The sequence below is a fragment of the Bacillus rossius genome, chromosome 3, assembly GCF_032445375.1.
Source record: "Bacillus rossius redtenbacheri isolate Brsri chromosome 3, Brsri_v3, whole genome shotgun sequence".
Lineage (NCBI taxonomy): Eukaryota > Metazoa > Arthropoda > Insecta > Phasmatodea > Bacillidae > Bacillus > Bacillus rossius.
In genome coordinates this window covers 8529817-8543799 of record NC_086332.1, presented here as the reverse complement: position 1 = coordinate 8543799, position 13983 = coordinate 8529817, and the positions used below count along the sequence as shown (strand labels likewise).

The 13983-nt window shown below is 36.5% G+C and overlaps 1 protein-coding gene across 2 annotated transcripts in view; it reads right to left on the bottom strand.

The window, feature by feature from the left end:
- The window catches only part of LOC134530171 (semaphorin-1A), a 745950-nt gene that overhangs the window by 280874 nt on the left and 451093 nt on the right, over window positions 1–13983 (bottom strand). For both annotated transcript variants that reach the window (XM_063364808.1, XM_063364809.1), the window contains exon 2: window positions 10403–10499. In XM_063364808.1, coding sequence (XP_063220878.1) covers window positions 10403–10499 — 97 coding nt within the window. The remainder of the gene's footprint in view (window positions 1–10402; window positions 10500–13983) is intronic.

Genomic DNA, 13983 nt, shown 5'->3' with positions numbered 1-13983 from the left:
GTTCGGGGTTGATGTATTTCGGCGTTGTGGTACACAGCAGTTTTCTAGCTGTCGGCGTTGTGGTCAATTTGGCATTTCGGCGTTATGGTTTTTGGCGTTATTGTACGTTCAGCGTTGTGGTATTTCGGCGTTGTGGTGCGTCCCCGGGGTTGACGACGAGAAGTTAGGTTGGGGAGAGGGAAAGCAGGGGCTGGGAAAATATAAAAAAGGTCACGCACAAATATCGGGCCGGCCCTCTCCGTGTTTGCATTATTGCCTGAGAAGCCGCTGAGGGAATCAGGAAGGCTGCGCTGCTCGCGTCCTGATAGATTTCCGATGAACCGTCTGAGACTAATGGAACTTGGCAGCCCCCTTACCCCTTCCCGCGAACTCCCAACCCGACGAATCATGCCACCCTACATCACCTCCTCCCCCTCTCCCCCAATCACACAACTGGCAAGCGCTGCCGGCTTCCGGCCCACGAGATGGCTTCGCGTCGTCCCACAACTCGATAACATTCCCCTTTGTGTCGCGACGTCTACGCCTGTCCGCCAATTTGCTCCGCCGGGACCCGCTTGCCTCTCGGCGCTTCCACCCCTCACCCTCCAACCATTCTAATTTTCCCCATTCCCCTTCTTTCCAAAAAAACATTCAACACCACTCCACCTCACAGCCATCCCTTCGCCCATTCATCTCCTCTAACCGCCTCTCATTTACTTTCCCCGGCGTGTTCCGATACGAGCAGTTCATTTCTCTTTCCGTCGTCACGTCAGCAGTGGCACAATCCACTATTGCAGTGCCGCTGCAACCCTTACAAGCACCGCGAGTGAACAGCTGCAGGTTAACTTTACTTGGGATGGTGCTGATTTATGTTTAAACAATCCTTTAGTGAATTTAAAATGTTTTGGGTTCGGTATTTTTGTGCTGTCATCATTTGTGTTTTTTTTTCGTTCTGTTAGTCCATTTTTCTTTGTTTTTCTTTGTTTGTTGACCATATTCCTGTTGTGGAGTATTGTGTGGTGTTTTTATCCTGACAACAGCAATTTTTTGCTTAATTTGTGTTTTTTTTTTGTAGTTTTCTTCTACAGACATACATGTTCTTAGCAATGGCGTATGTCCAAAAGCTTACATAAAGTCATGCACTCCCATTGCACAAATCTTTCAAAGATAATAGTGAATTTAAAGTAATTAAGAAATGTATATGTTTGAAGAAAATTGTATTTTCAATTTATTTGAAACCTTATATCATAATTACCCTTGCCCATTACTTGGTTCACGTGGAATTTAGAATGATTTGTTACTTCAGAAATGACCGTTACATATCCATGGCAGGCAAGGACAACATAACAAATGACAAGACTAAAAAGTAACATGAAAATTAACAAAAATCACAATAGAAAACAAATATTATTAAAACCAACTAAATAATTTCACTGTTATTTCTTCATAACATTATTAATTAATTCTGTTTGATGAAAGCATATATAACCACATGACTTATGAAATATCTGTATTGCATTGCTTACACGTTTTAAGATTCATGCAATGCCATCCATCAATTAGAAAAATTTTAACTTCCTACAAATAATTTTGATTTATTAGGATGGATATTATTCAATAAATAAATTAATGTACAAAATAAACTACCAAAATATTATTTGTTTAATTTATTCGTCAAATAGGTAAGAAGTTAGGGAACTCGTGTGTGCAATTTTTGCTATTTGGTTATTTAAAACCAAATTTAAAAAAACATACACACACTTTTTCCAATGCCATCAGTACAGAAAAAACTTTTTTGTAATGAAGTTTAATGCTAATTTCTTGTTTATGTGTTGTTAAAATCTCTGTTTAACAATACTCACATATAATGGCATTTTGAAGATTCTTCCTAGCGAGATCCTTTCAAGCTATTAACAAATGTCTAACATTGGCCTTCACAAACTGATATTTCTTTTGCAAAATAATTTGCTAACCAAAACGACTTGAACTTTAGAACAGACAGCTCCTTCATGTACTAACACCAAGATGAATTTTTTAAAATTACATCTTCTATACATGATATATCTTGGAGAATAAGAATTATTTTTTAAAGTTTAATGACTTCATAAATAATGGTGCAATTAAAATAAGTAATTCATTTACCTTAAAAAATAAAGTAATAAAGAAGTAACTTGAACTTTCTAGATCAAAAAACTCCTGATTTATAAGCTTGGGTGATATAATTTTTTATTATAATTACAATTTACCCCCATTTTACCTACTTAGTGGACTACTTTGGAAAATGGTGAAGAAATAGAGTTTAACAGGTGATTTAAGTACATGCGTCAAGTAAGTAAGCTATAACCAAGAGCGAAAACTGGTGGCAAACTTTGTATGATTGCATGGTAACAAGGCTTAATTGTTTTCTAACCCCCACTTCCCCTCGGGATAGTCATCTAGGTAATGTTGGTTGGATGCCCAAAACATTGTCGAAGTGTAGTCTTTGCAAAGTGAAAAAAAAGTTTTAAATCACTATTTTTATGTTTAACATCTTAGCTATATAGGTATACGTCATTTTCCGGAAATAATTACATGAATGGAACGAAAGTCGAATGAACGAAAATGTGTCACCACGGTGTTGCCATTTTTGGCCGATGGCGCGAATCGAAGTTAACAAAGACAAAGGTAACATTATGGTATTAACAATTTAGTGAATTTTTAACAAGGTGAGCAGTATTTTAATAAATTTCCTTGTCAACAATCAGGTCTAAAACCAAGTTTAGTATTTTTTTTAAGTCTGTTTCGCTTTCATCGGAGCCTATTCATTATATAGTTTAAAATTTCGCTTTGCAAATCGAATGATTCGACAGTGTAGGCCTACGTAGCTGCTCCAGCTGTGAATTCTAGCGGCCGGTTCGGGAACTACGTGTGATTCACGTCAAAAAATTTAGTTGAAAACAGAATTTGCGTACATATATTATACCATATTATATATATCATATTATATATTATATTTTAATATGCGTATTACATAAAACGCAAATTGTGTTTTCAACTAAATTTATATATATATATATAACGCTCGGCATTATATCAAAGAATTCTACGTTAAACTTCATGTCCGAGTTTCGTATTATAAGTTTATTTGCAACATGAGAACACATGAATTTGCTCGTTACCGAGGCCAGATGTCACACATCTATGGCGAGTACTGGAAGACTTGCCCACATGTATATTATGGCAAGGGCTGTGTTTAAAACGACATAGATTATAATTACCGCTTACATACCATCATTAGACTTGGTCGAACACTATCTCAACCAATGTTGTGGGAAATTCAATATGGCGATGGCGAGGTAAAAGTAGTGACTTCAGTAACGTCACAACATGCCGAATGCTTACAATAATTCCTAACTCCACGCGCGTGCTCCACATTTTCCTGGAGAACGCTGTACTGGATTCAGCAGTAACTATTTCAATTTACTACATTGGTTTGATTAATATTAAAAAAAATTCTGCGCCGGCTTAGCTACTTACATAACGAGCATAAGACCACTTACTTTCAGACCACTGAGCGAGTAATAAAGGTCCTTATATATAGTCTGGAACACCAAATTTATAACAATTTATATCTTTTATAAAATAATCATCACAATTTCAAATGAACACACACTTTTTATTTTCTTCTGTTTATCCTCCTCTCCATTTCATGTAATAACAACCGTTTTATATTCCTTTTTTTTTCACCAAAGATATATCATGTGCCATAGAGCAAAATTTGTTTCTACATATCACAGTACTAATTTTATACAATAAACATAATTACAATTTTGATGCTCTTTAATCAAAACAATGAACATAATATGCTCTGTATGAGTGTAACAGTACAACGCGGTCTCTGCGCAGATTCACCGCGCAGACCTGACCACCCATGCTTGCGGACTGCCAATGGTGTCGTCACACACGCGGTCAGGGGTACGCGAGACCTTCTTAACTTGCCGGCGCTTCTAATTAACTTGCGTCCCATTAGTTATCTTGTTTACCGAAGGAACGAAGGAAGGAGAGAAAGGCGGAGTCAACAGCAGGGCGATCGGGCAAGGCTGGCGATGAGGGTGTAGGGGAGGAACGGGGTCCTCGAGCCAATTAATTTGATCGCGCAGTGGAGAACTTGAGCAACTTCTCCAGCAGACGGCGAGCGTCCAGGTAGAAGGCAGGCGGAGTGGGGGTCGCTCCGCCGACACTCGCCACGTCACACAAGCAGGGGGTGGAGGAGGCAGTCATCACCATTTCCCTCCCATGAGCCAGCCAAAAAGAAAGTAAAATATCTTCATCTAATTAACGATACCAAAATGATTTTTTCCGTGTCTAATAAGTCCTACATCATACACATAAAATACCACTTAGCTGGTATGTTAGACGTGACAGTACTGCTCCTAGTGTACATGGTATTATTAGAAAAATTACCCTTATACGATATGAATAGACGAATAACTAAATATTACACCTAAGAGGTACAAGGTAATCAAAAGCAAACTGAATTTCATTTGCTTACAGTAACTTAACTTATAAAATAATAATAATAATGGAAAAAACACTGTCATTAAATGGGGTAAGGGGCATACAGATTATAAATGAAGGTGGACTTAATTAATTCATGAAAGTAACCACCAGTTATTGAAAACAAATATCTCGTTCGACGCACGGCTTTGTTCAGAAAAACCTCAATTTAGTGGTCGATTGGCCAGAGAGTTTTTTTATGGGGGGGGGGGGGAAGAGAAATAGGAGCGAGAAAAAAAATTAAATTCCTCTAACATTATATTTGAAACGTTGATTTTATTTGCATGGACATTATCATTTCACCATTTTAAATTCGTGACAAAAACTCATTAAAATAATATTTTTTTTTTCCACGACGGCAATTGGCAGCTGAGGTTACGGGTTTCTTCCAGGGGCTGCGAAGCTGGCGTTGAGACGTGGCTGAATAGCGAGGGCTGAGCGAGTTCCTCCTGTCGCCAGGTCGCGGAGGTATATTCAGGGCCGCTAATTGGGATTACCAGCGACCGCGCCGCCTCATTATCGCATCATAATACATTCATCGCGCTCAGCCAGCCATTCAAGGACGACGTCTGCGAGCGAACCGGTCGCACAACGCACCCTCCGGCGACACTAATTATCATAAACCTCCGGGCACAAGAAGCAAAGAAAAGAATTTATAACCAGCTTCTTGAAAGCCTGATGAGGAGAGAATCTGTAACCAGTATTTACACACTTCCGATAATTGCGCGAGCTACTCGAGGGTTAGGATTCTTTTTGTAAAAGTTCTTTATTAGTTTTAATGATGTAAATATTTTCTTAAGGAAAAAAAAAATTACATAGGAACTCCAGTCGGACCCTAGTGTGAGCATGCACCATAATTTAATACGAAAACATGGAGTGAATCAAGACATGCTACACGCATACCACATCAATAATTTTCAGATCACTCGAACAGGTCTACATAATTTCCTGTTTTCTCAATGCCTCGTATACAAGGAAAACTAATAATTATAACAAGAATGGGAAATCAAAGACGAGAGAGTTTAGAAAATAATATGCCGTTGAGGAAGGCAAACAGAAGATACTAAATAATCACAGCAAATAGCGTACAGTAAATAATGAGTTGATGTGCAATTTAAGACATACTTTTGAAGTAATATTGTTGACATACATAATCCTGTATCCAGTAAATTCTGCACATTTTTCAAATTTGGAATGAACGTTTTTTCTTGTGCTCTCGTGTTAGTTTTCCATTGATATATACTTAAGACATTTTTATTTCCAGTGCTACATCACCGTATTTATCTTTAAACGTAAAAATTAATGTTTTAAATTTTATAAAATTTCAACTAAATATGCTAAATAGCTATAAAAAACACATATATGCTAATTGATATATAATACTTACCCACTCAATACCACTGCTTCGATTACATTGACCATTAAGGATTTTCATTTATTCATAGTATTTAAGTTGCACGTAAGGTATCAATAAAATATTTAAACAAAAACCAATTCAAAATTTAAATAACACTTAAATAAAATGTAAGCTAAATATATGATGTATATTGTTCATTTTGTGGGGGAATTGGACCGTGGGGGGAGGGGGGGGGGGAAGATACATTGAGAAGAAGGAAGAGAAGGAACAGTTAGGTCGTCGTGGGAAGAATTCCAACGGTAAAATGTACCATGTATCCTCACAAACTAAAAATACACGTATATTAATAGGACCAAACATGGATCGACGCGATCGTAAACAAACCATTCGAGAGAAAGAATAACGCTCTGATAGTGATTTGCTTTAGGTACAGTAAAACCATACTATCTCAAAGAACGACATAATTATTCTGGACTAATAAGAGCACTGCTGTAGAAACAATTGTGTAATTTTACGCATATATATGTGTCTCAGTCTTCACTATATGTTAGTTTTATTTCACACCTACACATGACCGTGTTTTTTCAAACTGTGTTTTCGTCATAATACCATGAATAAATGTAAAAGCACAATTGCCATGATTTAGTAAGATTGCTATGGTTGTCGGTGTATTTCTTCTCCTTAGTTTACGATTTTATACAATTACTACCTGTTAGTTATAACAACAATATTTAGACCATTTACACATACTATGAATATGTAAATTAAACATATTCCAATAATAGTGTATATTATGTCACTTATTTATACTTTTTAAGGTTGGATGTATACTATTAAGCGCATTAAAATTGTTTCATTACATATCAAAACCACTCTTATTATAATACCCTGTATGGAATAATGGAGAATCGAACTTGCAATACGAAAAATGACAGTCAAAGGACTTGACCTTTATAAATAGTAAGCAAACGAAAGTATAAAACTAATTTGTCAATATGCTGTTACTTGGTCGCTGCAAATCTGCTCTGCAATGACATAATGTGTTTCATAAAACACAAAATATTTGATAAAATTGGACAGTAATTAATTTACCACTTAGGCCTACTGTCTATGAATGTTAAAATTTAATTCAAAATTCTAATTATAAAACGTCAGATACTTATTTTTCCTAGAAACCTTTCTGCAAAGTTAACAAAACTGTTCGTATTAAAAAAAACTAAAAGACAAAAGTATAAAATAATTTCATATCGTACAAGATATTCTACAAATGTTTACAGTGTTTTGATCACTCCGATCGCCCGTTACTTAGCCTACATCTATCTGACAAAAGAGCTTCTTGTGCAAACAGAAACAAACACTAGAAAATACATTTCTGGTAGATCATTTTGGGACTAAAACTTGATTGAAAATAAAAGTTCATTAACAAACCACTGTAAACAATAGCACTTTCATCATTCGGAAACACGGCACGGGGCAAATGGAGCGATGCTTTAAATTTTCGATTTTTAACAGAAGGATCGATTCTTGAACGAAAAATCGCTTTCCTTTGCCCTGCTCTTCCTCCAAAGCCCAATAGTAAATACCTTTTAGCGGGCCCGATGTAGCACTTTGAAGGCCATTTTAGATCAGATTATATAAAGCGTATTTGAATAAAATATGAAACTAATACTTACAAGGGAGGCTTTTTTATTATTTTTTTTATTTATTTTTATTTAAAAAATAAAACCTTCCTTGTATGCGTCAGATTAGAGAATTATAGTATTACAGAAAATAAGGAGATTAACTCAATTAATTTTTCCAAGATTATAAGCAAAAAGGCAAGAATTAGAGAACATAAATAATAATAATAACTGTACGGGATTCAGAGTACGGCATACGATTTTTGTCTGGTGAATCGATTAAAAATCCGATTCAAAAGATGAAATTTCTCCCCAGCATTAAAACAGACACCTTTCACTAGGTGCTCGGAAGCGCTGGTCTCGCCGAGGCCGGAAGAAAGCAGGGAAGCAGGGAAGCAGGGAAGCAGGGAAGCAGGGCAGACTACTGTTACCGGCGCCCTCATTACGCCCGGGAGGGGGCCTGTCATTACACACTCGTTACGCGCGGGAAACCCTAGCCGCCGGCCCGCTGAGCTCCGCCCGCCTGGTGCTTGCCCGGCGCGGCGCGGCAAAGAGGCCTCCCAACCCAGCGAGAACCCCAGCCTTCACGGGTCGCTGTTTCTTCAACCTCGGCGCCACGCCCGATCCATAGCGGCGCTCGACGACCTTCAAGAGCCGGGGAAATTAACGCGCTGTTCCACTCACAGAACTTGCTTTACGCGAACGGCAAAACAAACTGAAGTATGCTTAATATTGTCTTTGAGGGGTTAAGCAGGGACACAGCACACAGTTAAATTGGAAAAAAAAGGGGGGGTTGTCTGTAAAGTCGGTTTACGGACGATAATTTTATGTGATAACGCCATAAGAAAACATGGTTGAAAAATTGCACGCTTTTAATTTTCAAATATTACCTATTTACAGTTTTTGCATATATAATTTAAATAATTTGTTTAAATATAATCACAAACAATTAGTTAATAAAGCCAGCCTTAACCTGTTTGATATTATAGAAGATCTTCTCGCACGGTGGTTGGCCGGTTCATGCACGCTCGGCTCAGGCGGAACGTGACATTTTTTTCGTGCGTGCAGCAGGCGTTCATCGATTTATAAGACGTTATCACGTCAAAAAATAAAAATAAAAATAGTGATACATATTTTCTAAAGCAATCTGAACCAACTTCCTTTTTAATGGTAACTAAAAACTTTTAATTGTTACTTAAAATGTCTGTCGACTTAAAGAGCTTCACAAAGTGCTAAAAAAACACATTCACAGATCAAAAGAAGGGTTTAAATATCTTGTAAGTGTATGAAAATGTTCGTCATAATTGCGTGCAAAAATCTCCGCTGCTGCAAACTTGTGGTCTAAACATTGATGTATGCGTGTCATAGTTTCAGTGTCGAAAGTAGCCGGTAGAAAATGACGAGTTTACTTAAATATGCACTGTGATTAATCATAAACGAACATTTAACAATTGTTGTATGTAACGTCATATGTTAGTAAAAACAAAACAAAAAAAAAACAATGATTTTGTAAGTTTTAATGAATTATCGTAAACCAATAATGGGACTATGCGACTTTCGCTTATAGGAGGAACGTATTTTATGTTTCTAGATTTCATGTTTTTAGCTTTTCAAATTATGTTTTCATCCTTCGTGTTAAAAATACTGTTGTGTCACACAAAAATATATTTTAAATTTTTGAAATGCTCTTTATATTATAAATATATTATAACTTTCATATTGAACAAATACTTCTTCTTAGTAAACTTTATTCATACTTCAAAATTTTTATAGCAACTTTTAAATACCCGTAGCCTATGGTTTACAGTTGTAGGTACTAACAATTAACAGAGACAAGGCAGTGGTCACATGAACTGCTATCGTGTGGAAATCGCATCAACCATTTGCTTGTTATTGCAAAATCGATGGTAGCAACATCAAATAGTTTCAACCTACCAATATAAATGCCCCTAATATTTCTTCAATACTGCTGTCACCTGTTGACGCAGATTGTAAATGTATAAACTTCAGGTGACTCGAGTGAAGATCGTGTAGACTCAGTGTGGGTTGGCGCAAAGTTTAGAGGAATGGACTAGTGAGTTTATGCATTAGCTAGTGCGTCAGTAAATTAGTTTGTATTGAATTTTGTAGGATAACAAGTTCCGTTTTGGGAAACATTTTGCCATGTTGAGAAAAAAAGAAAATAGTAGTGTGCAAATAACAAAGAGGCGAAGCGACAATAGCTGTAGTTGGCTCGGCAGGCGTTAGTGGACATGATACTTTTGTTGGAGTGATTGTGCTTGCAGCGTTTACTGCGTTGAACATTTAAATAATATTAAAGTTCCCTTTTTGTATAGGTTATGGAATGTTTTAATAATAAGGTGTTGTTTATGAATTGTTCCAACATTTTTTAAATTTGTAAATTAACATTACGTCATATAGGTACAGTTAAAATAAAAGAGGAATAACGCTAGAGTAATTAACAGTTTGTGCGTAGCCCTTATTGTAATATTATTTTTGTTTAGAATATCATTCGTGAATAAAAAAAATTCTGCTACTTAAAAATCAGGTTTCTAAGTTTTTTTTTAAGTACATCAAAAATTGTATTCAGTTACCACAAAGGCCAAATGAAAAAGTTTAATTCCAAACTATATATCACCCGATAGATGTGACATGTTCTTTGTTCAAGCTAGAAAGTTGAATTTTCTTGTTTTACAAAATCATTGTATAAATACGAACGAAATTAAAACGTATTTATGAACAATTTACTACGGTTATAACACGAATTCATTTCAAATCACGAGAACACGCAAACACATAGAAAGGAGACATGATTGAAGACAATGACCCCCTCGCACCGCAGCATGTAAGAGGAGATCCGGGCCGACAGTCGCAGGAGAAGGTGATGGCCGGAGGGGAGGGGGGGACGCACCTGCCGCCGATGAGAAGCGCGCTGCCGTCACGCAGCATCAGCCGGAAGTGGTCCACGTGGGTCTCGTTGCCTACGAACCGGAACACATCCTCCGCCCCTGCAACACGGGTGGCCCGCGTCAAACCCCGCGCACACAACACAACACATCACACAACACAGCACAACACACAACATATAACAGAAAACAAAACACAACACAGCACAACACACAACACAAAACAGAAAACACAACACACAACACAACGTAACACACAACATACAACACAACACAAAACACAGCACACAACACAACACACCACACAACACAACACAGGGTATAACAAACTTTCTTTGAATCTCCAGCTGCGCGCACAACAACATTGACGGGCGGAAAGTCCAGCCGAAGTGCGAAGACTATTCAAATTCAAATCCAATAGGTTTTTATTTATCACAAATTGTTTTAACAGATTTGGTGTTTACGAGACACTCCAGCACTCAGGGCTCTTTTGCCTAATATAATTGACACACACATATATATATATATATATATATATATATATATATATATATATATATATATACATACAGTTTCTCTTAGGTAATTTTAAAAATGATTAGGATAAAAGGAAAATGAAAAAAACTTTCATATTGTTTTTGGAGCCTTTTTTTTGGCTCAATGTCTTGGTTTTGATGCTATACCTAAAAGTACATTCACACTATATGTTATTTACACATTCATAGAAAAAAACTTGTCTTTCACTATACGTAAATGAGATAACTTGCACTGGCTCTCAAATCTAACTATATACATACGTGTCACTCTGGTGGGCGTACGTGGTTATTCGCATCAGGTAAGTGGGAGGACGGATGACATGAGCTGGTTCGTTCGAGGCGTCGCGCGGATACGGACGAGATGATGGCCTCGGATGTGGTGTGCCTTTGGGAAGGCTGCGCGCAAACGCAGGCCCGTGTGTTCTCGGCGTGCGAATGACCGAGCTCGCAGCAGGCAACCACACGTACCTAGGCACGGATTTTAAATAGGGCCATGCATTTTTCGCGAAAATATTCCGAAACTAGTTATAAGTTAAAACACTGTGGCACCATCTGTGTTTCGTGATTAGGTGAATTTCTTTCAGGTACATGTAGATTGTTACAAAACCAATCAGAGTAATTCAGTGCGAAAGCAAACGCGTCCTGAGTAGCTCAGTCAAAAAAGGCAACGACTTCTCTCGCAGACGGCCGCCAATCACAAGGAAGAAACCGCTGGTGCGGGTATACCTTGTTGCAGTCTAATAGGCGTTCAGATTTATTCGCGAAAAATGCCTTCCCCTAATTACAAACCATCAGCGTGGGAACTGGTTTTTTGTACGGACTTCAAGCGCAAAGGTGGGACTCTCCCTTCTCCAAAGTTAAGTACAAAACCTTCTACTCGTGCTTTAATTTCTGCGAGTAACCATTTCACGAAGGCCTTTCCGAATTTGCAAGGTCACTGACTAACTGTCAATCTTAACATTCAGGATTGAATTGGTCTAGCGCAGACTACAGACATGGCAAAGACTTGCTTAGGGTTTCGGTCTTACACGTCGAGTTCGCATATTCATTTTCTGGGCACCATTAATGAAGGGATTTTTCTGTACTTTTATTCCGATACTACCTACTCATTTGTTTATCGCTCAGTCAGAAATCTCTCACCGGATATGAACTACACTTAATTTTTTTTCGAACTATAAAAGTTCGTGCAAATGATCATAAACATGAAGACTTGACTTATTTATTTACCGTTATTAAATACTATTTATCTAAAACCTGCGAAATTTTTTTTTTAGACAAAACTCAAAATTCCAAAGCGCAATCGTGTTAAATTTACAGTAATATCCCTCTCAAATAAAAGTAAAACACTATAAAATGAAATAACCAACATGACTTATGAGACCGAGCCTTAAGATTTATGTTTATCTCGCCGTCCATTTTCCCGCCGCACGTCAAAATAAACATCAACGTACGCGCCTGATATCCGGCATCCATTCACTCACAAGGTCAAACTAACAAACTGTACGGTATATTAATGTTCAATCACTACAGCAGATTTCATTTCAGTTTTTATTTAATGAAATATGTAATAAGCGAATGGAATTTCATTGTATCTGATTAAAACATTACGCTTTAAATCTACTTAATGCAGTCTCAAATCCAATGTATGTATTTATTCAGTAATTCATTCAAATATTTACTAATTCACGAACGTTTAGTATTTTATCTTAAAAATTTTTTTTAATGGAACTTACTATCGGTAAGTTTGATTTCAGATTATTTTTCTGGACAAACACCATTGCTGGATACTTTTTATAACTTATTAAACCTTGATACGGACAAAAAATATGAATACTGAAAACAAGCTAAAATGTCAAAAGCCACATGTCAAAAGTAAAAAAAAAAAAAAATTGGTTGTCTGTAAAGTCGGTTTACGGACGATAGTTTAACGTGACAACGTCATAACAAAACATTGATGAAATGATTGCATACTTTTATGAATAAAATTGAATCATTTTTATTTTAATAATAAAAGATAAATACTTGAAATTATACTAGTAATCCGATTTTTAAAATGCAAGAATAATTAACCTTTAATGCCGAAATTGTTGTTGTAATAAGCAATGAAAACCACTTTAACTTTTCACTTCACTTTATAAACAGTCGACGAAATAGTTCACATGTAGATGACTTGTAATTAATTTTAAAAACTGGCGTTTAGATATAAAGTTTAAATATAATTATGAACAATTTTTCATATAAATAAACTGTAATCAAATATCTATCATCAATTATATGAATCACCATAATTTTTAGTCAATTGTAACATAACCTATTATTACTGCACTCGCCGACAGTTTAACGGAACACAGCGTAATGGAACAATGAGTGTAAGGGACACAGTGTAACGGAACAATGAGCGTAACGGGACACAGCGTAACGGAATAATGTGCGTAACGGGACTTTTTTTCGTGTGTGTAGCCGGCGTTCATAGATTTATTAGACGGTGTCACTTCAAAAAAAATCTAAGTCAGGACAGAAAATACTGTGGAAGGAACAAGTCAGATGGACACAGTGGCCAGACAACGAGACAGTTACATCAAGGAAATAAAGACAATAAACGACCTTAGACAACACAGCGACAAACAAACGAGTCCAACGATGATACTAAATAGATAATGTTGGCCACGAACCAAGATAACACAGAGACGCTTATTGAGGTTTATTATGACACATAGCGTAATCAGCAATGGTATATGTAAAAAAAAAAAAAAAGGTCAGTCATGGGGACTGTCGACAGAAGTGAAAACTTAATTTTTTTAAAAGTGTAATATGAATTCATTTCTACGTCAAATGTACGCAAGAAAATGATCTTGGTGTTATATCACTAGCATGTCGGTGACGCGAACCCATAAGATTTGCCCCTACCAATAACAACTTTAAAACTAGAATAAGTTAAGTTTTTTCATCGAAAGAATAACAAATTATTAACTTCAATCAACAAATAATAAACATTATCTCTAATAAATCAATAACATGACATTTGAAGAAATTCACATTGTAAATAAATA